The 26,668-nt window shown below is 40.3% G+C and overlaps 1 protein-coding gene across 5 annotated transcripts in view; it reads left to right on the forward strand.

Moving 5' to 3' along the window:
• LOC135196266 (uncharacterized) overlaps positions 1 to 26,668 on the forward strand; it is an 83,101-nt gene that overhangs the window by 33,025 nt on the left and 23,408 nt on the right. For 2 of the 5 annotated variants that reach the window (XM_064222969.1, XM_064222966.1), the window contains exons 2-3: positions 12,062 to 12,203; positions 26,472 to 26,606. In XM_064222969.1, the coding sequence (XP_064079039.1) occupies positions 12,087 to 12,203; positions 26,472 to 26,606 (252 nt within the window). In that variant the 5' untranslated portion in view covers positions 12,062 to 12,086. Of the gene's footprint in view, positions 1 to 190; positions 565 to 10,911; positions 10,938 to 12,061; positions 12,204 to 26,471; positions 26,607 to 26,668 lie in introns of those variants that run through there. The other 3 variants (XM_064222970.1, XM_064222967.1, XM_064222968.1) reach the window with 3 other exon arrangements.

Genomic DNA, 26,668 nt, shown 5'->3' on the forward strand with positions numbered 1-26,668 from the left:
ACATTTGTAATATTATTTAGGTGTCTCAGTTTCATATTGTTTCGCCACTACGTCGCCGACCTTTTCGCCCTTGGTAAGTGATCAATACAGCGGCCATGTGACCAGCGAGTGAACTGGCTGCGTTGCCACATCTTTCTCTGCTTTCCTGTTTTCTCACCTTATCTGTTATCGCGATTTCCACGCGCAGGGTTTGTCACACATACAGACCACTCTGTAAGAGAGGGCGATCCTAGGCGGTTGTCATTCCGTAAGCAAGTTACACGATCTCGCGACTGCATTCCCACAGAGATCTTGCAACGTTATTCCAGACTGGAACCAGCTGTGAGCTCACGTTTATGACGAAAGGTAATGACAGTGCATGACAGGACTCCGCATTGAAACGTAATACTTCCTCGCCTGACACTTCTGCCTTTAGCCACACCTAAATCCGACGGTGTTCGGTTACGTATTGTTTTGTGCCTAAACTCTCCATTAACAACTAGAAAAAGTGTTTCGAAACAAGAGGAAATCGGCAGACCTCGAAATGCCTGTGGTGTTCAAGCTCGATGAGGCAGCGCAGGCAGAGTAAGTACTACATTAAAAAGCAGACGAAAATGAAACCAAAGCGGAACGGTTTTAAACATTCAAGAAATGTTTAAAACCGTTCCGCTTTGGTTTCATTTTCGTCTGCTTTTTAATTTTCTCGTTTCCATGGTTTATTCAGTGAAATGCGGGTGAAGGCATGAAAGGTAATGTAGATTTCGTATAAGGGAACTAGAACCTTTTATGTGATACCTAACAGCATTTTACGACCAACGTTTTTTCCTAGTTGTGTTTCCCTGTGCTAAAAACATGGTGGTGAAAGTGGGGCATATAGTAGGCTAATTTGAAACACTGGGCTTCACATTTGCTTGGGTTTTTTGTAGCCTAACCCGGGCTTGGCAGATTAGAAGTGAGGATTGCATAGAAACTGTTTTATTTCTTTGTATAACAAACTGTCTTTTAAGTGGAAAGGCCTGAGCAGAGAGAGAGGAGAGAGAGATGAGAGAGAAGATACGAGAGAGAGAGAGAAGAGAGAGAGAGAGAGAGAGAAGAGAGAGAGGGTGGGGTGGGGGGGGGGTGTTGTTTCCACTGTAGTACCACTCATGTACAACTGTACCACTTATGGCGTTGATGACTCACTAACTCCACGTACAACGTTTAGTGTAGAGGACCAATAAATGTCATCCGTTTAGCCAATGCCTCGTGTAAGAACGAGTTTGCTAAATTTCTAATTATACGAATAAAATTTCCGTTTATTACATATATATATATATATATATATATATATATATATAATATATATATATATATATATATATATAATATATATATTTATTTTTTTTACGGAGAAGCCGGTTCATCTATAAATATCTGAAGCAGTCATGGGAGCATTGTCTCGTTAGAGGTATCGATCTCTCAGAGTCTCTCATTCTTTTTTCATTGTTGCCTGTATGAAATCAAGATCCGTCTGGTTAGAAGTGAAAAATTTAAACTTTCCTCTATATTAAAAATGTCTAAAATTTGTCCCTAGGCAAGTGTTCCTTATTATTTATGTAACAGGCCCCTTCTGTGCATTTACTTTTGGGTGTAGTATTTAATCATAGAGACGTAGTTAAAGGTCTCTATGTTTACTTGATTGTAATAAAGTTGTCTGAATGTGAAGACATCACAGCGTATGCATTGATTTTAAATAGGTACGAAACTACTTTGGTTGCTTTTAACGATCTTCTGTTTCATTATTCACGGCACTGGGTAGAAAAGATTCAAGAAGCAAATGGCAGTGGTGCCCGTCTCGGCTGAGAGATGAAACTTGAATGTCATAAGTGGTTCTTATTGTTTTTTTTTTTCCTCGGTTATTTGTATCTTTCACTTTTAACGTGTGGATAATATGTAACGATTATTTTCACTTCCGGAGATATGAGACGGATAAAATCGTACTATAATTTGGCTTAAGAACTAACAGTAGGTTACATATATGTATACGAGGTAAAAATTCAAGTTTTTATTTTAATTAGGCCGGAAGAAGTAATGCCGTGCACTAGAACGTAAATTGCAGGAAATGCTAATATTCTAGTAATGTTTGACTGAGAATGAAAGTTATTTAAAGGTATGTACTATAAAGTCGAATGATTTTTTAAGACACGATTCTAGCTTGAGAAACCGGACCTTTTTTCTACTTACCTAATCAATTATGCAACTGTAGGCCCTCAAGTCCCGCCTTGGATGGAGTTCCCTAAAGACTGGTCCATCTGAGCTGAAACAATTCTCAAAACTAGATTAGCACTCTAATAATCTTAGTTATCTGTTAACATACTGTAACGCGGTGTTACTTTGAAATTGCAAATGCCTTCTCATTTGAGTGTTTGGATATATGTAGGAAATTTTGGTTTTGTCTTATTTTTCCTTATATCAGACTGTTCGGTCTTTTCTAGAGTCCTCTCACTTTTTGTTTTTTCTTTTGTCAGGTATAGTTGGCTGTAGATATGGGAATATTTTCTAATCATGGTTAATATTAATGGCATACATAGATTTCGATACAGAAAATTTATGCGAATCATTTATATTTTTTTGGCATGATAATTATTAAATATTCTTCCTGACAGCTACATTGATCTCCTTCAGTCAAACAGTCAGCCAATCCCTTGTGCTTAATTGAAGTCAAGGCTTTATATGCAAATAAAACGTTTATCCACGTGATATTTTAAAGAATAAGTTATCTACGCCTGTTAGCCTTTGTTCTTATAAAGTGAAAACCTTTCTGATGCAAACAAAACTGCCGATGTGAACGTGAATATGAGAAGGCAGAATCTTGTAGACTGTTTCCGCATAGTGAGTGAAGTGTCGTAAACCTTGTACATCTAGTTTTGATTTCGTTCATTAAAAGGCCTTCAAAATTTCACATTGTCGGAACGGGACTTCTTTTACTAATGGAAATTCTGCTATTTCGTTCTAAGTTTACGAAGCAGAAAAAACCAGGAAGAATTTAAGGCCGTGCTTCACGATAAAAAAAAAGGAAAGAAAAAGACCTGCAAGCATTCTTGCAACCTAAATTGTCCGTTCTTGTAGTATATGTGCAGTCTGTCACTGCAACACTCACATTGTTCATTTGGATGTACTGCACGTACTTACATTTTCAGTGGACTTAATCACGTTATATGTCACGTTAAGGTCTTCTGGATGTGTGAAATTCTTTTTTCCTTTTTTTCATCAATATAGGTATCTTGTAGGAAAGGCTTTCTGAAAATGTTAAAACGTTTGTGTCAATTTGATATTTATTGATGAAGCATTTTTACTTGTATTGATTTCTAAGCAATAATGCCAGCATAAGCTTGAATATCGATCATGTAATTTCTCTCTCTCTCTCTGCATCTATGAATGTCCACAAGATACCGAGATTATAGAAACCAACAAGTCTGTAACGAGTGTGCCGAACAGAATGCTAATCTGTCCAAGGACATTTATGTGCAGAGGCCTTTATAACTTGTCATTAAGTAATCAAGATTAATTAAAGATGATTGCCCTTGCTATTGCTTATCCTGAGCCATGTTCTTCAACTTGCAGATGCTCCTAGCAGTGACTGGAGACAGTTTTGCAATTATTTTTGATTTCCAATTAATCCTACAATTGTGGGCCAAAGAATATTGAACAATTAAATGAGTTAATTGACCTCTATGCTATTTTTATAAATAGGCAGACTTTATAAAAACGTGCAGCTTTACTTCTTCGAAGAAGATGAATATTCATGGAAGGGCGGGGACTAGGTGAGGGTTGGTAACCAGTCGGCGCCGTGCAGTCTGGTTCCTTAGTGGCGAGCTCAATATCCGCCGTTGGTTGGTTGCCAGTTCAGATGTTATGAATTTCATGGTTTGAGGGTAGTTCTCTCATGAGAGGAAGTCGAAGTATTGTGGCTCTTCCTTTCAAGAAGCCCTGTCTTCCTCCTCCCGCCACCCCCCCCCCCCCCGCCCCCCGCCCGCTCTCTCTCTCTCTCTCTCGCCACCCCCCCTCCCCGCCCCGCCCGCTCTCTCTCTCTCTCTCTCTGGTACTATATTGAAGAAGGTTCGGATCTCGCAGGGGGTAGTGCCGTCAATGCACCTCATGTGATGTACTGTAGGCATTGCTTAAGGTTTTGTGCAGTGTCCCTTCGGCCCCTAGCTGCAATCGCTTTCATTCTTTTACTGCACCTCCATCTTACTTCCCCCCTTATCCTAACAATTGCTCCATGGTGAAACTGCCAGCTTTTCCTCCTGATACACCTTTCAAACCTTTTTACTGTATTACCGTTTCAGCGCTGTATGACCTCATGGGGCCCAGCCCTTGGCCTTTGGACTAAACGCTGTATTCTGTCCTCTTTTTTTCTTTTTATCTTTTATTAGAAAAATCTAAAACGATATAGTGTCTTGTAGACGCGTTATTATAATTCAATTGTAACGGAAATGGTGATGACTTTATCGATAAGCCTTACATTAGTGATTCATACGCATATCCAACCTTAATAAACCGATAGTTTCTTAAGAACTCTCGTTAGGTCATTTCATATGTTTTGCCGACGAATTTTGTATTAGATTAAATCAAGTAGATAAGATTACGGTTTTAAGAACCCTTTTCTTTATCAGATAAGATTAGTCTGTGAAGAGAAACAATTTTTGATAGACTCGTACGCATGGCAAAGCTAAAAGAATTTCATTTTTTGCTAAGAGGTTTAACGAAATGAAATCGTACATTATTTGAATTACTTAACAATTCTTCTTCTTCTTCCCAGCTTTAACCCAATTTTATATGAGGTCGCCGTTGTGAATGAGTCGTCTCCATCGATTTCTGTCTTGTGCATCGTTCTCGTTAATACCTTTCCATAACTTATCTTCCCCTATACAATCACGCCATCTCTGTCTTGGTCTTCACTTCTTCCTTCTACCCCTTCTTCTTGACAATTAAAGCTGGAATAATGCGCGTCTTGGCATAGGTCACAGATCTGGTTTGGTGTTTGCATTTCACCTCGGTGGTCGCGGGTTCGATTCTCGGCCATTCTATTGAGGAGTGAGAGATGTGTATTTCTGGTGATAGAAGTTCACTCTCGACGTGGTTCGGAAGTCACGTAAAGCCGTTGGTCCCGTTGCTCAATAACCACTGGTTCCATGCAACGTAAAAATACCATACAAACAAACAAGAAATGAGGACGTTTTCAAGGAGGGATTGAGAGTCTTTCATATCAAACGATTTAACTAGACTGGTTGAAGTCCTGTAAAAGATGAGAATACAGGGAAATTCATTTATAGGGAATTTACTTTCATTCATCAAGAATTACAATTATCAGTTGGAGCACTGCATTACTTTACTGAAAATTAACAGGCTATAAAAACCAACGTTTATTTTTTAAAATAAAGTCTAGGGGAACTGGCAAACTTAATGTACTTTTCTAGCTCAGGCCCAAAGAAAACGAAGTTAAGACTTAACTAAGAAAAAGCTAATTAATCTGCTTCATAAAGGAAGAAATATTCAATGTCAGAAAAACAAAAGAAGGGGGATTTTTATAAAGCTTTGCGGTATAAGGAAAGAATTAGTCACTTAACCTTGTAAGCAGAGGCAGAAGTGACCGAAGAGAGAGAGAGAGAGAGAGAGATAGAAGAGGAGAGAGAAGAGAGAGAAGAGAGAGAGAGAGAGAGTAGGTTCAGATGTGTATTTCTGATGATAAAAGTTCACTCTCGACGTGGTTCGGAAGTCACGTAAAGCCGTTGGTCCCGTTGCTGAATAACCACTGGTACCATGCAACGTAAAAACACCATACAAACAAACAAAAGAAGAACGTCGAAGAAGAAAACAATCCTCCTGACCGGGAAGAATGCGTCCAACATGATTAGAAGAAAATAATGTATTGCCTCTAAACAATGCAGATAATTTTTTAAGAGGAACAGTTTGTGCTATGAGCAATGTGATATCTCCAAGAGAAATGAAAAGCAAGCTGGGCACATACAATACTGATCCCTGCAGTGTGTTAGTGCCGTCAGTGTACCTCATGCGGGGCAATGTAGGCGTTCCTTGAGGTTCTTTGCAGCGTCCCTTCGGCCCCTAGCTGCGACCCCGTTTATTCCTTTTACTATCCCTCCATTCATCTTCTCTTTCTTCCATCTTACTGTCCACCCTCTCCTGACAATTGTTTAAACATTATTTTCAGCGCTGAATGACATCGCAGGTCCCAGCACTTGGCCTTCAGCCTAAATATTCCAATTCCAGTTCCTACAATAATGTCAGGAGAGGCAGGCTCATTTAAATTTTCATCTAAGTACCAGATAAAAGCTGAGGCAGGGAAATAGAAAGAAACGGTGCATTTCAGACCTTGAATTTGATTAAATCAAGGACCCCATTCCCATTCCCATTCCAGATAGATAAATTCACACGATTCGAATGAATAGATGAGGACGGGGCAATTGAGAAAAAGTGCCATCAGCAGAAGAGGGCTGAAGGTGATGGAGATGAAAACATAGAAGAATAAGTCATCAGCATTAGCAAAAGCAAGAACAGAAGCATAAACAGGAAGTTTGGCTAATTTACTTGTTTATTTTTAATAATCAGAACCAGAGATTTAAGTTCAGTAATTCCCAGAAAGTTATATCCTTAGCGATCGGCTTTAGAAATGGATCTCTTACTTATTTCTGTAATACACTGACTTCTCAGACTCCTTATTTATTTTTTTTTCGACTATCCACTCTACTCACTCTCAAGGCTATACTAGGGCAGGTTTCATTCTGTCCCACTTGACGTATGTGCACTGATAAACTTCATTCAATCCTCTATATTGCGTGACTTGTTGGAATTAATTCTTCTCGGCGTATGACGACGATATTGACCTTAAAAGTCAAAAAACGTCGATGATAGTGACCTTAACAGTCAAAAGGGTCATGATGGTCACCTTTACGATTAAGTATCATACGACACGTAACATTAACCAATTGCTGAATAAGTAGGACAAGGTTTTAAAACTTTTCCATCACGAACACATGGCAAGATCACGAAATTTAACTAGCTAAAGGTAACGAAAGCATGAAGCCTGCGTCGAATATGTAATTACCAGTTCCCCACTCTGTTGAGTTGGGAACCAAGAAACGCAGGATAGTGGCTGTTTTAGCCGTCAATGTTCAGTTACAACTAGACTGAGCAACTGTACTCTAAAAAAAAAAAACTATTTCCTGGTGTCTTTCAGTGAATCATCTTTGAATAAGTGCTGTAATGTTTTGTGTACGAGGTTTTTCACGTATTTTGTCATTAAAAAACATAATAAATTACCAGAAAAAGATTGCTGGAAGAAGATTAGGATACTTGGAGTACGTCCCACAAGCCGCACCTCAAACTAGATGAAGACGTCACGTGATATAAATAAAATATTCAAAGGTGACATTCGTACATTTTTGATAAGGTGGATGTCATTCATGACCCAGCGAAGGAATCGATACGACTATTGGGTTGCATGTATGTACCCGTATTGTTGGGATTACTCTGCTCCTGGCAACAGCAAAGTTTATTTTTCCTTGAAATTCTTATTTTGAATGTGTCACTTCTATTCACGCAGTTAACTTTTCGTTGCCCGTATGTTTGCTGGAGTTTGTTGCCGTAACGCCTAAAGAAGCCTGGACTTTTCACCACACAAGACCGAGTACGGGCATATCTTTTGGGAGGGAGGGGAGTAGGGGCTGGGGGAGAGGCTTGGGTGTGGGTGGGGGCGAGTGGCAGGTATCAGGCGTCATTGAAAGTGTAAAGGCCAGAAAGAGAGTACAACAGTGAGTTAAAAGCCACAATATGAGACTGTATTTTTCAAAATACGCAAAAAACCCTTTTTCGTATTTTCAGAACTACAGTCTCTTATACATTACTGTGGCTTTTAACTCATTAGTTTCGGTCACGGCATAGTGATCCACCATAGATGAAGTACAACAGTTTGTGAGGTAAATGGAAATAGATTATTTCAAAGACAAATGAATGAATTAAAATGCGCTTTTTCTCTGCTTCTTTAAAAGATTCGTTTAGTAAATGAATAATAGTTACCTTGGGACTAAATACACACGGAAGCAAATATGAAGACAGTGGTCAATACCAGAAAGGCCGTGGATCATTGTAAATGATAATGGCAAATACCAGAAAGGCAGTTACATGATAAAAATATTTTTTGTGCTCTTTCAGTCTGTATTGGGTTCATTCCAAGGATTCCGAGATCATAAGCTGGAACCAGTTTTATCTGGGTATTACTAAATGCTCTGCGTAAGAACATTGGCATCTACTTTTAACTAATGTGATACCAGAATACTTATTACCAAAGATTTATTGAGAAGTTTAAGTTGTCTAGTAACGCTGAATTTAAATTCAGTAGAGAGCCTTGTTATGTGCCATCATCACATTATAGCTAAACTTCTTTCCCACTGAAAAGCTTACACAGCCGAAAGGTTTCATTTCGGGAATTATAGTAAAAGAATGATAGTAGGAAAAAATATATGATAAAAGATGGCCAAGTCAACACAGTTAATGTACTTTGTAAACTATAATAATAATGATTAGTGAAAAATAGTGATAAAAATTATAGTAAAATGAAACTAATATTACTATACTGTTTTTAATCTGAACACTTATTGCAAATCATTGCTATTAAGCAAGGAAAAGATCAGGGTGTTCATGAATCACAACTTCATTACGTGGAAAGGCACAACTTGAGATCAGTTTAAAACTGGCGGTAATAAGGGAAATAGTATATTGGCGAGAGCCAATATACTTAGCTAATAAATGCTCTAATTTAACCAAGAATTGGTATAAATAAAAGAAAAAACAGCGTTCGTGTGGGCTTACGAACAAATTTCGATAACATCAGGTGATCGTTACTTCGCAACTCGGGCAGTTTGTTCGTTATTTGATTACATATTTATATTCAAGGTTTTTCCAGTTAATATTTTCAATAGCATTTTCTCGCGACTCTCATCTGCATGCTTAAATAATTTACACAAATACTCAATATTCGGCTAACAACTGCGCGCCCTTCGTGGCAATCTAGTTACAAGCAGTATATTTTCGAAAGGTCCGTGGTTATAAGAATCTGCGTCATGTCTGATCACGATCGCGGAAAGCACCCGTAATGATAGCCTTTTGTCTTCTGTAGGATTATCGGAATTATTCGCCTCTCTTTGGACCTTGGTCTGCACTGTATAATACCGCAACGCCTCCCACGTGTATCCTCAGATAATTGTGCTGAAGTATATTTGCATTGTATATTTATTTACTATATAATACGAGTATGGCTACCCCAGTATTCATCATTTATCACTATATTTTTATGTCATACAGGCTATCTATCTATCTATCTATCTATCTATCTATCTATCTATCTATCTATATATATATATATATATATATTGTACGTATGTGTGCGTGTGTGTAATAATTCAACAGTCAACAATCTATCGCTTTGAGATTAAAGCTTTAAGAAGACTATTATTGGGGAGATAATAGGATAGGGTGAGAAATAAATGTCAATGGCCACAGGTGCTTCCTGAATGATGCATCCGTTAATTTTTTATCAATACAAGAAAGGGAAGAAACGTAATGTGTTGACGGTATAGTATTGTTTCTTTATTTTAACTGCCCAGGCGACAAAAATTTTTTTCATGGTGATTCATTTTGTAATACTTTTTACGTTAATTAAAACAAATATACTGTAATATTGCGTCTCACCGAAAAGTATGTATTTTATTCAGCAGAGTCAAGGAGAAAGAATGTTGTTTACTTCATCAATATGCATTGAATAAAACAAAACAAGTTGTGGAACCGGATAGACCGGTTTGCTAATCGAAAAGATGCCACCTGTCAATGCTGATATTACGCTGACACTCGGTAAGGATCTTTTGACAGAATTCAAGACATATCTGTTTACCTTTACTTATTTCGTTAGATGAGAATTATTGTTATGTACCGCGATTGCGTTTATATATAGCATACTATTATGGCTTATCCACTTGAGCAGCAATACTCGAGGAACAAGAACTCTTGTCAGAACAACAAACAACACACCTGCTTAGAGATGCAGGTGGTAGATGGCATGCCAGAATGTTTGGAGCAACGAGCGTATTTGAAGAAGGTTGGAGGCCATTGGGGACGACGGAACTTCAGTTTTATCTTATAAAAATACGTCAATGATACGGTGTCATGACGTAACGTCATGATAACGTATCGTGTCTAAAATGACGAGTGTATGGATGAATAACTATAACTTAGTATAATGGAAACTTAATGATACAGAAAAGTTCAGGGGAGAGAAGTAGACGTTATTAGTTAAGCAATCATTAAATAGTAAATTAACAAACAAGAAACGTTTTGATATCGCATAATTGTTCTTTGTCTAAAGTTATATTTACATTCGGTTTTTAGGGTGTCATTCAGCAACCAGTTCAGTTAAAACCTGGTTCATAAACTGTTAAACGATCTAGCTGAATAGGTAAATTCAGATTTTGGAAGTGATGCAAGGTCATGAAAGAAGGAACTGGTGACGAGTTCTCTGAACGTCTTTCAAGGTCGCTTGTACGGTTTCAAGCAACGAGCTCCATTGGTTCATACCCTTTTGATTGTGAGGAATTCATCCTGAAACCGTACCATTTTTTCTATTGATAATGGTGTTGATAGATGTTATTTGTGGTTATTCAAATCTCAACTGTATATGTACGTTTGTTCTTTCGTGGGATAAAGAACATTGTCTTTTATCTCTCGTAATATATTTTGGTACATTTTGTCCAAGGTTCCAGGATGTAGTTCTCTACTTCGTTTCCATCAAGATTTTCAGACCTGTGTAAAGAGCGTTTGTTGTATACTGCGAGATGGAAGGTTATAAGCGAGTTGATTTTTACCCCAGTTAACCCAAAGCGCCCTGAATTTTACTGGATGCTCACAAGGTAACATAACTTTCACGGTTATAAAAATATGCCATGTCTGAAAAATATGTAATTTTTTTCTATACGTTAATGTATTTTTGCATCTAGGTGACCTAATTTTATGGCGTTGGATACGCGCACACATATACATACGGAGAAGGAGCGAACAGAGAGCTGGTGTATCCCCAGTCATGCGATGCCAAAGAAGCAACAAGAGTGAATCACACCAAATGAGTCTATATAAAGTTGCCCCACCCTTCCGACGCTCTAGTTCCAAACATCGCCACACCATTACCTTTGCATTTTTGCTAGTGAGCGTCAGTGTGTGCGCATAAGACAATAAATGAACGCTGTCGGTTTGTAACTTAAAAAAAAAGGGTTTTGTTTTTCATTAAGTATTTAGTGCAAACTGTAACACCGTCATCAACACATCCAAACTCACACAAAACACACACTAAACGGGCGAATGCATATTTCACTAACAGGATTAGGCTTCAGTTTAGTCCTGAATGGACGACTGTGCAAAACCTCTTGAATATCTGGCTGTTCGGCTTTTGCAGCGTTTTATTTATTTATTTATTTATTTTATTGTACTTGGTGTCTTTCTTTTCATCAGGATGGAAACTAGTTTTTCCGCTCCCACATGAAAGGTTTAATTTTGTCTTGGTACGTGAAAACTTGTTTACAGAAATTGGATTTTGGTGCTGTCATCTATAACGAATATACGTGAATAGTTTATGAAATTTGATTAGCTGTCCTTCCACTACACTTACTTAGGAAATCATCCGTCAGACCAATTCTTATTCATGTAAACTCGGTAAAGATTAATAGAACGAACCCATTCCGAACTTGAAATCAATTTTCATGAAATGGTTGTGATTGCATCTGAAAACATGTATTTATACTTAACTGAGTAAATGTGTGTATCTTATTTCCCTCTGGACGAAGTACCGCAGGACAATTTACGTCAGAGATTCATATCCCAAACGAATGCTGTTGACACGACAGAGCAGCAATGCTGCACTACTTTGCAACAAACCAAGAGACGCTAAAAGACATTGGCTGAATCATACCATTATAACATTTAACCTCATTATTATATTGCTGTCTTCTGAAATTTCAAGTTCCATTGCATATCTTTTCAGAGCCTGTGGCAGCAGCGAAGACGACATGGCGAGACTGGTGAAACAAGTGAGCATTGAGAGCCCTACGCATAAACTCAAGGAATGCATATTCAACTTCGAAACGCCCATGCCAGATGTACCACCGATGGGCGCCCGAGTTAAGGTAAATTGTTAAAACATTTAGTTCAACCATCCAAAGTAAGCCAGAGGTGAAGGTTTGTGTTACATCCTGTAAAGGTGACTTTTTCTTTAAGTGGCGTGGAAGGGATAGGCTTATATTACCTTACCATGTATAGGGCAAATACATTTTCCTAATATCCATAGCAATGTTGATTTAATTAGTTTTTCTGATTACAGTGAACAAATAATGCTTGTTGGCTTTATAATTTCTAGAAGTCTTTTCATGTTTGCGAAGAAACCCTGGTTAAATGTAATGCAGATCTTGGTTTGGCTGCAGAGTGTAGGAATATATACATAAAACATGTTAAAAAATATCACTGGCATGTAAGTAGGTGGTTGGCAGTGCAGTAATTCTTTCTTAGCCAAGACAAACCGGTTCAAGAATGCATAAAAACTGGTTATGCTGGCTACGTATACTTACTTACAAAAACAAACTGGATAATAGTATTTTGCCCATTTAATTTCGCTGACAGATGTAGAAATTCTCCGTCCCTTGTATAGTAATTGAAATACAATGAAGGTGCAACAAGTAGAGCATGTTGTGAAAAGGGCCACTTTATGATCAGTATTAAACCAAAGTTAGCTGTGCTATTAACCAGAAAATCAAATTATTTTTACTTACCGATTCCATTTTGTAATTAACTCGGCAGACTTCAAGTATGAGCTTTGAGGTTTTGCATAAGGTCAGTACTTATAAATAAAAGTACTGCTATGGAAACTTTTCTTGTCTTGAACATTATATTTAGCAAAGCCTCCCAAGGTTAAAAAATATATATATAAAATGTCCAACTTTTTTTAAGCTAGCCATTAGTTAAAGATGATATGGAATGGAATAGAAAATTTAGGCCAAAGGCCTAATGCTGGGACCTAAGAGGTCAATAGTGCTGAAATGGAAATTGGGAGTAGAAAGGTAAATTTGAAAGGTGTAACAGGAGGAAAACCTTGCAGTTGGACTGTGAAACAATTGTCAGGAGTAGGTGGATAGCAAGATGCAAGAAAGAGAATATGAATGGAGGCACAGTAAAAAGAACGAAAGGGGTTGCAGCTAGAGACATGTGAGATGCATTGACGGCACTAACCCCTTATGAGGATTAAGGATGTTAAAAATGTTCAGAAAGAGCTGTGGAGATACTAGTTACCTCTGACAGCCCTGGACTATACTGCCTCCTAACATTGTTTTGCTGTTCATATTGGTGTTTTACATGTTTTACCTTTTAAACCTGCAATCACTAAAAGCTGGATGTATTCATTTGTGCGGTTATCTAGTAATTTTATTTTAATCAGCTCTGCTCAGCTTAAAAGTCTACTCTAGTAGGGAAATAATAATAATAATAATAATAATAATAATAATAATAATAATAATAATAATAATAATAATTACTGTCGTTGTGGTGATCAGTTGCTGGATGACGACCTCTAAGTACCTGACCGTCTTCCCCTTCAATTGGGTTGAATACCTGGTTGCCGGACGAAGCTCCTCTGTTGCCAGAGGTTCCATACCCTAATCCAGACTGTAAGGATTGTATCTGGGGACATCAGGATGGAGTTTGGAATAGAAAAATGCGCCTTAGTCAACATACAAAAAGGCAAAATAACGAGAACTGAAGGGATAAAGCTACCAGATGGGAGCAACATCAAACACATAGATGAGACAGGATACAAATACCTGGGAATAATGGAAGGAGGGGATATAAAACACCAAAAGATGAAGGACACAATCAGGAAAGAATATATGCAGAGACTCAAGGCGATACTCAAGTCAAAACTCAACGCCGGAAATATGATAAAAGCCATAAACACATGGGCAGTGCCAGTAATCAGATACAGCGCAGGAATAGTGGAATGGACGAAGGCAGAACTCTGCAGCATAGATCAGAAAACCAGGAAACATATGACAATACACAAAGCACTACACCCAAGAGCAAATACGGGCAGACTATACATAACACGAAAGGAAGGAGGGAGAGGACTACTAAGTATAGAGGACTGCGTCAACATCGAGAACAGAGCACTGGGGCAATATCTGAAAACCAGTGAAGACGAGTGGCTAAAGAGGGCATGGGAAGAAGGACTAATAAAAGTAGACGAAGACCCAGAAATATACAGAGACAGGACAATGACAGACAGAACAGAGGACTGGCACAACAAACCAATGCACGGACAATACATGAGACAGACTAAAGAACTAGCCAGCAATGACACATGGCAATGGCTACAGAGGGGAGAGCTAAAGAAGGAAACTGAAGGAATGATAACAGCGGCACAAGATCAGGCCCTAAGAACCAGATATGTTCAAAGAACGATAGATGGAAATAACATCTCTCCCATATGTAGGAAGTGCAATACGAAAAATGAAACCATAAACCACATAGCAAGCGAATGTCCGGCACTTGCACAGAACCAGTACAAAAAGAGGCATGATTCAGTGGCAAAAGCCCTCCACTGGAGCCTGTGCAAGAAACATCAGCTACCTTGCAGTAATAAGTGGTACGAGCACCAACCTGAGGGAGTGATAGAAAACGATCAGGCAAAGATCCTCTGGGACTATGGTATCAGAACGGATAGGGTGATACGTGCAAACAGACCAGACGTGACGTTGATTGACAAAGTCAAGAAGAAAGTATCACTCATTGATGTCGCAATACCATGGGACACCAGAGTTGAAGAGAAAGAGAGGGAAAAAATGGATAAGTATCAAGATCTGAAAATAGAAATAAGAAGGATATGGGATATGCCAGTGGAAATCGTACCCATAATCATAGGAGCACTAGGCACGATCCCAAGATCCCTGAAAAGGAATCTAGAGAAACTAGAGGCCGAAGTAGCTCCAGGACTCATGCAGAAGAGTGTGATCCTAGAAACGGCACACATAGTAAGAAAAGTGATGGACTCCTAAGGAGGCAGGATGCAACCCGGAACCCCACACTATAAATACCACCCAGTCGAATTGGAGGACTGTGATAGAGAAGAAAAAAAAAATAAATAATAATAATCTTCTTCCTCTTCTTCTTCTGAGAATTAACCCTATTCATATGGAACAAAACAAATCCACTGGGGCCATTGACTTGAAATTCAAGCTTCCAAAGAATATGGTGCTCATTAGAAATAAGTAACAGACGGTGAGGGGAAATATCAATAAAAAGAGATCACTTATTAAAAAAGATAAAAATAAATTAACAAATTAGTAAATAAAGAGATAAAAATGTAACTGAATTATTACAACAAAAAGAGAACTGTATTAGGATAGTAATGCATTGCATCTTTGCTTGACCTTCTGAAGTTCCCCAATTTTTGCAAGACATCCAGTATAGTCATACCCCACTGACTACACCATTCACTGATCTGATCCATGTCATGATTGAGACTAAGGACAGCTTCATTTCTCTTAAGTGGAGACTTGACTACATCCGCAAGTATTGCATCATCGTCATACTGAACAATCATGTTTTCCATATCAATTGTATACACTAAAAATAACAGTGGACCAAGAGCACTACCCTGTGGAACTCCAGGCACAATAGGTCATGTTTCACTAAGGTCCCACCAACAGCAAGTCACTGCTGCCTATCTATTTTGAAGCAAAACTTGAACATATCCACCCACTCTAGATTCTGAAATTTTTAAAATCTATTTGAAATACTTAACGCTCAAAACCCTTATTAAGGTTCTCTAAAAAATGGCATGTCAAATCTAAAAGAGCAATGCAGGTTTCCTAACTGCACCAAGTGCATATAGAATATCGGCTAACGATCCTTTAGATTCAACATACGGTTCTTATACAGTGGGTTATAAATAAGTTTTTCTGCAACTTTGGAAAGCACAGTGGGAACGAAATTGACCTGTAGTTATTGCAGTGTGCAGATATGCCATTCTTGGGAACAGGCACTGTACAGTATATTACTAAGCTTGCTCTCATCCACAAAGATACTACATCCGCCTAAAAATCTGTCTAGTCTTGGAAGACAACACACTAGAAACCTTTTTAAAAAACAAAGGGAAGAAGCCATCTGGATCTTCTCCACCCCAGCTATCAAGATTATGAAGGATTTTCATAGCATCCCTGGAGCAATGTGTAGACTTTTGAAGAATAGGTTCAGAATAACAAGTACTATCATGGAGAGGAACATCCTCAGCTGATTGCTCAGCTTCAAAAGCTTGATGAAGTAGTTCAGACTTTTCCTTAAGGCCAGTTACCTATCTACCCATCATCTGTTAGTTGTGGTGGAATGGAAAACGAGCTTGACACAAAGGTAGATGATGCCATTTTGGTGTACCACAGATGAGGCTGAATCATTCCTTCCAGTTTTCTCTTTTAAGTAATTATTTGTAATTTCTCTCAGCTATGTGGTAAAGTCTTTTTGCAGCATGGCTAGACTTATCAAAAACATGGTAAATTCTTTTTGCAGCATGGCTAGACTTATCAAAAACAATGTATAATTTTCATGTGAACAGTTTTGCCTCAATGTGTTGAATTTTGTCTGTTTGTCATGGTAGGTTCATCTACATGTATTGTCAAACCATGGCTGGTCATTTGTCCTAAATTTGATGATCTTTCTAGGAAATACCTTATTAAAATATCCATGAGCATTCATTTATCTTCTTGGGATCATGATTAGCTATAGCATCTGAAATATTAAGTGCCTAACAAGTTCCAATAATGTGATTCCAATTGGCAATAGATTTCAGCCAGACCATTTTTCCAATGTATGTTCTTGCACACCATGGACTTGACAGTAGCTGGAATGTCTGTGAATATGAGGTCTAATCTGTTACCAAAAATATTTGTGGGTTCATTAGTTAGGCGGACAAAATCGGAGGATACCCAGAACTCGAGAGCAGACCGGTCATGTTGAAATGTGGAATTTGAATTAAGGCATTGATGTGCTTTGCATTGCAATCTCCACAGCTAACAAAATGAAACTTTTAAATCTGACTGAGCCATACTGATCCTCTCCAAGAGACAGTTGTACAGCATATACGTAGAATCATCTATATTTTGATTGTGGTACACAGCAAACATGCAGATATTTTAGAACTTACTGAAAATCTTAAAACAAAGAATTTCATGGCAACTAGACTCCCAACTTTTTCTGATAATAAATAGGTCACCCGAACTAAGTGTATTCTGTAGTACTGCCCTACCTTGCGTATGTAGGGTGGTGGGTGGTACGGTGATAAATAAAGTAAGGGCCATCAAACCCTTGGGTTCAGTGCTCAACCTTTGACTTGCTAATACTTACAGGTGTCTTGGATAAAAATGAAATTGTTAAGATACAATAAAGTTTTACACATACTTACCTGGCAGATATATACTTAGCTTATGTCTCTGACGTCCGACAGAATTCAAAACTCGCGGCACACGCTACAGGTAGGTCAGGTGATCACCCCCTACCGCCGCTGGGTGGCGGTAATAGGAATCATTCCCGTTTTCTGACAGAATTTTTCTTCCCCCTATCTCCTGAGGGGAGGATGGGTGGGCCATTAAACGTATATATCTGCCAGGTAAGTATGTGTAAAACTTTATTGTATCTTAACAATTTCATTTTTACACATGCAACTTACCCGGCAGATATATACTTAGCTGATTGGCACCCTTGGAGGAGGGTAAGAGATAGTTACTCAATATGAATAGCAATTCAAAAAACAGGGAAAACAACTTTTGTTGTAGGTACTATAAATAAACTTAAATACCTTGATTCCTACCTTATTGGGCAGAAGACTTCATGAGTACTGTCTATGAGTCTGCCTCAAGAGTTCCAGTGAGGATGAGACCTGTCACTGAGAACCCTTCTGGATCATGTCAATGGGGGCTAGCCCGCTTACTCGACAGAGCCTTATTTGGATCGTACCAATGGGGCCTATCCCACTTACATGGTAGAGCCTTCACCTTTGTCGTATCAACGGGGACTAACCCTCTTACAAGACAGAGCCTAGGTCCAAAACATTACAAGGAGCATGAAAACAACCAATCTCGACCACCTGACCACACTACTTTGTTATACACTACGAATTGAAAATGGTACTTTTTCCTGACCACTTTCAATCGACCATAAAAACAACACCACCAGATTAAAATTCCTAATCTATCTAAACTGAGCTAGATTGGTTTCAGCCCCCTGTCCCAGCACCGAATCCGCAGACATGTAAGGTCCGAGAGAGAAGCACTTATCATAAGTCACAAATAGTTAGACGCAAACACAGAATTGCATCTCCAATATGTGGATCCAATTAAGTCGTTTAACGACATATTCTTGTGGAAAGCTAATGAGGTTGCTACGGCTCTGACCTCATGCGCTTTAACTCTCAGCTGCCCGAGGTATTCCTCTTCACAGGCAATATGTGCTTCTTTAATAATCCCTCTGATAAAGAATGCCTGTGCATTCTTTGACATCGTTCTTCTCGGATCTCTTACCGAGCACCAAAGGCTCTCTGAGTTTCCTCCCATTTGTTTTTTCCTCTCTAGATAGAACTTGAGGATCCTTACCGGACACAAGGTTCTCTCTATTTCTCTCCCTACCAGGGAAGTCAATCCTTTAACTTCAAACGTCCTTGGCCAAGGCTTAGAAGGATTCTCATTTTTTGCTAAAAATAGGGGGTTAAATGAACACACTGCAGAATCCTTCCTGAAGCCCACTGTGCCTTCTAAAGCCTGGAGTTCACTAATCCTTTTAGCTGATGCTAATGCAAATAGAAAAATCGATTTTCTAGTCAAGTCTCTGAACGATGAGTTATTGGGAGGTTCAAATTTCTCTGACATGAGAAACCTTAGTACCACATCCAGGTTCCAGCTGGGTGGTCTGGCTGTCTTGGCTTCGAAGTCTCAAATGATTTAATCAAATCGTGTAAATCTTTGTCATCCGTGATGTTTAGTCCTGTATGTCTAAACACCAAGGAAAGCATACTTTTATAACCTTTTATAGTCGAGACTGCAAGGTTACATTTTAGTCTCAAATATAATAGGAAATCTGCTATTTCCGTCACAGAGGTACTGGAAGAGGATACATTCTGATTCCTGGCCCACCTTCGGAACACTTCCCACTTCGACTGGTACATGCGTATAGTTGACGGTCTCCTGGCCCTTGCAATTGCCTTTGCAGCAGCGCGTGAAAACCCCTTCGCTCTGACGAGTCCTTCGACAGTCTGAAGGCAGTCAGACCGAGCGCGGGGAGGTTTTTGTGGTATCTGTCGAAGTGGGGCTGTCTGAGAAGATCGTTCCTTAAAGGAAGGTACCTTGGAAAATCTATCATCCATTCCAGTACCTCTGTGAACCACTCTTGAGCTGGCCAAAATGGGGTGATTAGGGTCAATTTTGCTCCTTTCGTCAGAACAAACTTCCTTATGACGTTTCCTATGATCTTGAAAGGAGGAAAAGCGTAGCCGTCTATTCCTTCCCAATTTAGGAGGAGGCCGTCTATCGCTACTGCTCTTGGATCTGAAATCGGAGAGCAGTAGTTCTCCAGCCTGGCATTCCAATGAGTTGCAAACAGGTCTATGTTTGACCTTCCCCATAGGTTCCAAATTTGATTGCAGACCTCTGAGTGTAGAGTCCACTCCGTGGAAATGACTTGATCTCTCCTGCTCAACAAGTCTGCTCTGACGTTTTTCTCGCCTTGTATAAACCTCGTCAAGAGTGTGATGTTCCGCTCCTTTGACCATAGAAGAAGCTCTTTCGCCTTCTTGTACAGTGAGAGGGAGTGAGTCCCCCCTGTTTTCTTATGTAGGCTAGAGCTGTCGTGTTGTCGGAATTTACCTGCAACACTGAGTTTGCGACTTGGGCTTCCCACTGCCTGAGAGCTAGATGCACTGCCACTAACTCTTTCTCGTTGATGTGCCAGGACACCTGTTCCCCACTCCAGGTGCCTGACACTTCTCTCGGGCCCAACGTCGCCCCCCATCCCGTCTCCGATGCGTCTGTAAACAACACTAGGGAGGGGTTCGGTAACTGCAGCGATAGTCCCTCGTTCAGTCTGCCTGGTTCTAACCACCAGCTGAGGTTTTTCTTTATCTCTCTGGACAGAGGAAAAGATTCCCACAGATCCTGATTCTTCTGGTCCCAATTCTCCTTCAAGAAGAATTGAAGAGGTCTTATGTGAAGCCTCCCTAGAGAAACGAACTGTTCCAACGAGGAGAGGGTCCCCAGAAGACTCATCCATTCCCTCGCGGAACATTGTTCTTTCTCTAGGAAGGTCTTCACTTTTAGAATGCACCGTTCCTGTCTTTCTATGGACGGAAACACTTGAAAACCCCGAGAATCCATCAGAATCCCCAGATAGACAATGCTTTGCTGGGGATCCATCTGGGATTTCCCCGAGGTTCACTAACAGTCCCAGAGACTGAGTCAAGTTCAACGTTGACCTTAGGTCCTCCAGACACTGATCCCTGGATTGCGAGCGAATCAACCAATCGTCGAGATACAGCGATATCCTTATTCCTTTTAAATGCAGCCAATGTGCTACATTTTTCATCAATCCCGTGAAAACTTGGGGAGCTGTGGAAAGACCGAAACAAAGGGCGCGAAACTGAAATACTTGGCCCTGTATCATAAATCTTAGATACCTTCTGGACGAGGGATGGATGGGTACATGAAAGTAGGCATCTTGTAGATCCAATGACACCATCCAATCCCCTTTTCTTAGCGCTGAAAGAACTGACGACGTCGTCTCCATCGTGAACGTTGTTTTGATCACAAAGTGATTCAGAGCGCTTACGTCCAGCACTGGTCTCCACTCCCCCGAGGCTTTTGGTACCAGAAAGAGGCGATTGTAAAATCCTGGTGAATGAATGTCTAATACCTTTTCTATAGCCTTCTTTTCTAGCATCTGTTGCACCAGATGTAATAGTGCTTGGTTTTTTAAAAGATCTCTGTATCTTGCCGCTAACTCCCTTGGAGTGGATGTTAAGGGCGGTTTTTCCCTGAAGGGGATCAGGTATCCTCTCTTGAGGATTGAGAGGGACCAGTTGTCTGCCCCTCTCTGAGCCCAGACTTTCGCGAACCTCAAAAGTCTGGCTCCTACTGGAGTCTGGAGGACTCCTGTCTCACTGCGGCTTCGAGAATGGCCTTCGAGAAAATCGTCCTCTCTTGAAAGGCCTTCTACTCTTAGTTGCAGGTCTTGAGGTTGTTCTACCTCGAAAGGGCTGTTGGAAAGACACCTTATTCGCTGTTCCCTCCCCTCTCTCTTAGCCATCGGCACAGCCGGTTTAAGCCTCTTGGCGGACTGAGCAAGAAGATCCTGCGTAGCTTTCTCCGACAGTGATCTGGAAATGTCCCTCACTGTCTCCTGAGGAAAAAGGTATTCCGAGAGTGGGGAAAAAAGCAAAGAGGATCTCTGTAAGGGCGAAACAGACTTGGAGAGAAACGAGCTATAAACTGATCTCTTTTTGAGCACTCCTGCTCCAAAGAGAGATGCTACTTCTGTGGATCCATCCATGACTGCCTTGTCCAAGCATGAAAGGACACTTGATAACACCTCCATAGTCACGAACTCCGGATCTTGCGCTCTTTTTGCTAGAGCTCCTAAGGCCCAATCCATGAAGTTGAAGACTTCAAGTGTGCGAAATAGACCCTTGAGTAAATGGTCCATCTCGCACATTCCCCAAGACGCTTTAGCCGAAAGTAGAGAGCGTCTTCTAGATGATTCTACTAGAGCAGAAAAATCCGCGTTTGCGGAAGCCGGAAGGCCTAACCCCATGGGTTCCTTCGTGTCGTACCAGACACCCGGCTTACCTGTCAATCTAGACGGAGGACACAAAAACACCGTCTTACCTGCCTCCTTCTTAACCAGGAGCCAGTTCTCCAGATTCTTGATGGCCTTTCTCATAGATAGAGTTGGCCGCATCTTGACAAAAGAGGGGGATTTTGCCAACTTAGTACTTGATAGCAGAGATCCCGGAGAAGGAGGATCAGCTGAACACAGCGAGTCCCCAAACTCCTGAAGAAGTAATGCAGAAAGTCTCTTATAATCAGAGACTCCTACTTCTTTCGTCTCTTCCTCCTCCGAGACTTCCTCCAAGGTTACATTCGGAGAGGGAGACTTCTTCGGTGAAGAAGTCCTGGCAGGTATGCGACTCTTATCCTTCAAGAGCTCGTCAGAAGGAGCCGCCAGTTCAATACCCGAGATATGTTTCCTCGGTAAAGAACAAAACTCCGCTTTTCTTCGCTCCCTAGGTTCTTGATACCTACTAGGGGAGGATCTAGAGCCTGCGTTATTAGGCTCTTGGCGCCTATCCGGAGAAACACTCGTTTCTATTCTCGAGCGCCTACTATGAGTAGGGCGCGAATCCAAAGTCAGGATCCTTTCAGGCTCTTGGCGCCTGTGAGGAGAGGCGCTTGCGCCTACTCTTCTGTGACTCTTAGGAGTAGGGCGCGCGCCTGACAAAAGGCTCCTTTCAGGCTCCTGAATCTTACGAGGAGAGCCTACTCCTGATCTACCAGGATTAGGGCGCAAATCCCTGGAAAGGCTCGTTTTAGGCTCTTGCTGCCTTTGAGGCGAAGCGCTTGCGCCTACTCTTGATCGTCTTACAGGAGTAGGGCGCAGATCCTCGATTAGGCTCCTTTCAGGCTCTTGACGCCTGCTAGGAGAACGGTAAGCGTCCGCTCTAGATACTCTTCCAGGAGTAGGACGCGAACCCCTGTTTAGGTTCTTCGTAGAATCTTGGAACCTGCTAGGAGAGGCGCTTGACTCCCTTGAAGAAAGCCTATCATAAGGTCTCGAGTAACTTAACGAGACTCGATCATCCAGGCGTCCTATCGAACGTTGGCGCCTTCTAGAAAAATCATCCTTAGAAGGAGAGCCTTTCTCGCTTCTATCTCTCTGAGCAGAGCGCTCTCGTTCTTTCCTACCACTTGCAGAGGAGATCCTACTCCTAGGAGATCGTTCGACAGATACGAACCGATCGTCTTCTCGCAAGGAGACTTTTTTCCCTTACTCCTACAAGGAGAGGATCTAGCGCCTACTTCTTGTCGCTCTTTGCACTATGACTCCTAGCTTCAGAGCTTCTACGAGGAGAATACCATCTTCCCTGTCTCGACGAAGTTTCAAAGGAGTCGTCTACTCTAGGAGGCGAATAGGTTCTTACTGGAGAAGATCGCCTATTATACTCCTCCTTCCTAACAGACCTCTTGACTGGAAGAGAGGCGTCCTTCCTGCGAGAAGGCTCCTTGCGCCTACTAGTCGAAAGCGAGCCTACTAAAGAAGAGAGATTCTCTTGGAGGTCCAATAGGAATCTCTTAGTAGATGACCGAATCCCTTCTGGAGAGGATTCCGGATCCTTCATAGCCTTCTTAGGCGCAGGAGAATACTCCGGAAAAGGCTCCGGGCTGGAGTCAAGAGCGCCTTCTCCTGGAGGTTTCCAGGCTCTCTTGAGAGGGCGCGATTTGGAAGAAGAGCTCCATCCTCGTTTAGGAGAGGACGAATCAGAGTCGGAAAAACACTTCCTTAAGAGGCTTTTCCTATAGCTCTCTATAGCAGCCTGGGACGAGTCTACAGGACCTGCTGAAGGGACTTCTGACCGTTGGGGATACTCTACAACCCCCTTGCGGCTTTTGACATTCCTCCTCCCCTGGGCATGGGAGTCTGAAAGAGGTCTAGGCCTAGGAGCGATGCGGAGTCGGTCAGACGCCCCCTCCACTGCACTGGGGACACTGCACTTATCACTAGACACTTCACCCTTACCTTGGTTTATATCTCGCAATTGCTGTTGCAAATTGCGGATTGAAGCTTCCACAGCGGCTCTCTCGGCAGACACATCTGCGGGTTCGCTGCGGGGGGAAGGAGCTGAAACCAAAAAGGAAGATGGCGAAGCTACTGCAGGGTTAGAAATACTATCCTGTTCCGCAGAACAGGATCTACTTGAACTTCTAGCTGAAGCTTTTCTAATCCTATCCTTTTCTAACTTTCTAACATACGAAGTTAGTTCTTTCCATTGTAATTCAGTTAAGTTCTCACATACATCACATGTATCCTTAACCGAACAATCCCTCCCCCTACATTTTACACAAACAGTGTGAGGGTCCAAAGTAGCCTTAGGCAACCTCACCTTGCATCCCTCATTTACACATACTCTAAACAGAGTTCCAGGTGTTAAATCGGACATAATTACTAACTAAATCCAACACAAAGCGTATGCCAACAACCAAAGATCAAATACTTCCCAAATAATCCTCGGCAAAGCAAGCAAGAAATTCTAAGCAGGAGCTACCAACAAAGTTGTTGTCAGCACCGGCGACAGAAAAATTCTGTCAGAAAACGGGAATGATTCCTATTACCGCCACCCAGCGGCGGTAGGGGGTGATCACCTGACCTACCTGTAGCGTGTGCCGCGAGTTTTGAATTCTGTCGGACGTCAGAGACATAAGCTAAGTATATATCTGCCGGGTAAGTTGCATGTGTAAAATCATCAACTCATAGTGAAAGGCATAATATTTGAGTAAAGTTTGTACTCTGCAATTTATCTTAAAGTAATATTGGCAGTTATGACTCTGACCATCAACAGATGGTCTCTTGTTAGTCACATTTTCATAAATTGTATTTCAACAGAGATCATCCACATTCACAATTGATCCCTGATCCCCTTTACCTGCTGAGAACAAGATTCACTGAACAGCACTACTAATATGTAGTAAATGTTCCTCACACTGTAGGATTGTGGAACAGTCTCCTTGAGGATGCCGTGCAATTGGAACTTCAGAAGTTCAAGGGAAGATGCAATGCATTACTACTGTTTATTTATTTATTTATTTACTTTTTAATAAGTGGGATCTCTTCTTTCTGTATTTGCCTAATGAACATTTTCTTTGGAAGCTTAAATTTCAAGTCAAAGGCCCATGTGGGCTTGTTCCATATGAATAGGTTTCATCTTTTGATTCCTGAATAATATGTCTCCTAAAAGAATTAAAATGAACAGTATAAAATTAGCAGCAAAATTAGTAAATAAACTTGCAACAACAGCAACTTAGTGAAAATCAACAGAGTAAACAATAATAATTAAATCAACAACAAGCGTATTGATGTAATTTGCAAGTTTCCATTGAAAGCGTAAATAAATCTGACCAAATGTCATTTAAAAAAAGCGCAAGAAGCAACTGGTCGACAAGGTGGAGTTGGCACAAGTTGTAAGGCAAATAAGAAGCCTCCCAGGTTTGCAACAACTAGGGGAGGGCTTTCAGGATGGATTTAGAAATTATAAAATGCCTAGAAGGAAAAGATTAGGTAAAGAAGAAGGTGCTTTTGTGATAATCCACCCAGCAACTTTTTTCTCATCTGCCTGTCTTACAAACTTTTCAAAAAAACATTCAGATCAACAAATACATAAGGGAAAAAGCCTGATTTTACTCTCAAGCAAGGAACTTCTAAACCTTAGACCATGGAAGGCCATGGTACAATGGCTATAATATGTAGTACTGTATTTGCATATATGTAGTATACTGTAAATACTGTAATGATAAGGTATAGCATATTACCATGTACATAATCACATTTTGTGTTGGTATGCCCCACTACAGTATAATGAATGTTTAGTACTTGGAAAAAACAGTGATCTCCATGGATCTTATAAATTTTATTTTATTATCTAAGGGTAATGAATTTAAAGGTTATTGTAGCAAGTACATACATAATTGTGAACTGTGATCATGACAATTTTAGTGAAAATTACAAAAGAAAATGCAAAAGAAATTAAAAACTTTAAAGCCTAAAGCTTTACTTTTGTCATACTTAGACAATACTTAATACATAAATTAAAATTTTAAAAATAAACTTCCAAGTAGAACAAAAAATTACATTTCTTCTTTTATACAACAAGACCTTTTTTTCAGTTTATCCCCTGCAGTAGTATGTACTTAGGAATAAACTCCTACCCTTGATCAGAGTGACTGATCTACTGCTTTCTCCTGTCCAGAGAGCCAAATGGAGGAGGTAATCAAGCAAATCAAACTAAAAATATGTAATATAGAGAGGATGACAAATTAAAAGAATCCTTAAAGCCAACAGTAACATAATTGAAAATTTAACAGACTGAAACAAATATCAAACTGTTTATATTAGATGGTCAGCACCAGAAAAAAGTGGTTAGCAGAGTAAATCCTGGAAGGGTACAGGACAAAATGGCCAGAACTGTTAGGTGATATTTATCTGAGAAGTAAATACTTGAGAGAGGTGTCACAAAAATCTTTTTGGAGACAAGAAAGATGCCATTGAGAACGAAAGCATTCTCTTGATAAATCAGCATGTTGAATACTATTTTATTCTTGCAGGTGCGTAATGCAGGGGTTTGCTATAGGTTACGTTCAGCATCATCATCATCAAGCATCAAATCTGTTGAAGCCTTGCATTGTGGTTCACCTCTTCATCATTCTGTCAGGGACACAGCCCTTTTTCCAGGTTATGAGGTAAGTTTTAGTCCCTCAGTGTGTTGGTAACCAGTGTTGCATTACTGAATTTTTTATACAGT

The sequence above is a fragment of the Macrobrachium nipponense genome, chromosome 17 (assembly GCF_015104395.2).
Source record: "Macrobrachium nipponense isolate FS-2020 chromosome 17, ASM1510439v2, whole genome shotgun sequence".
NCBI lineage: Eukaryota > Metazoa > Arthropoda > Malacostraca > Decapoda > Palaemonidae > Macrobrachium > Macrobrachium nipponense.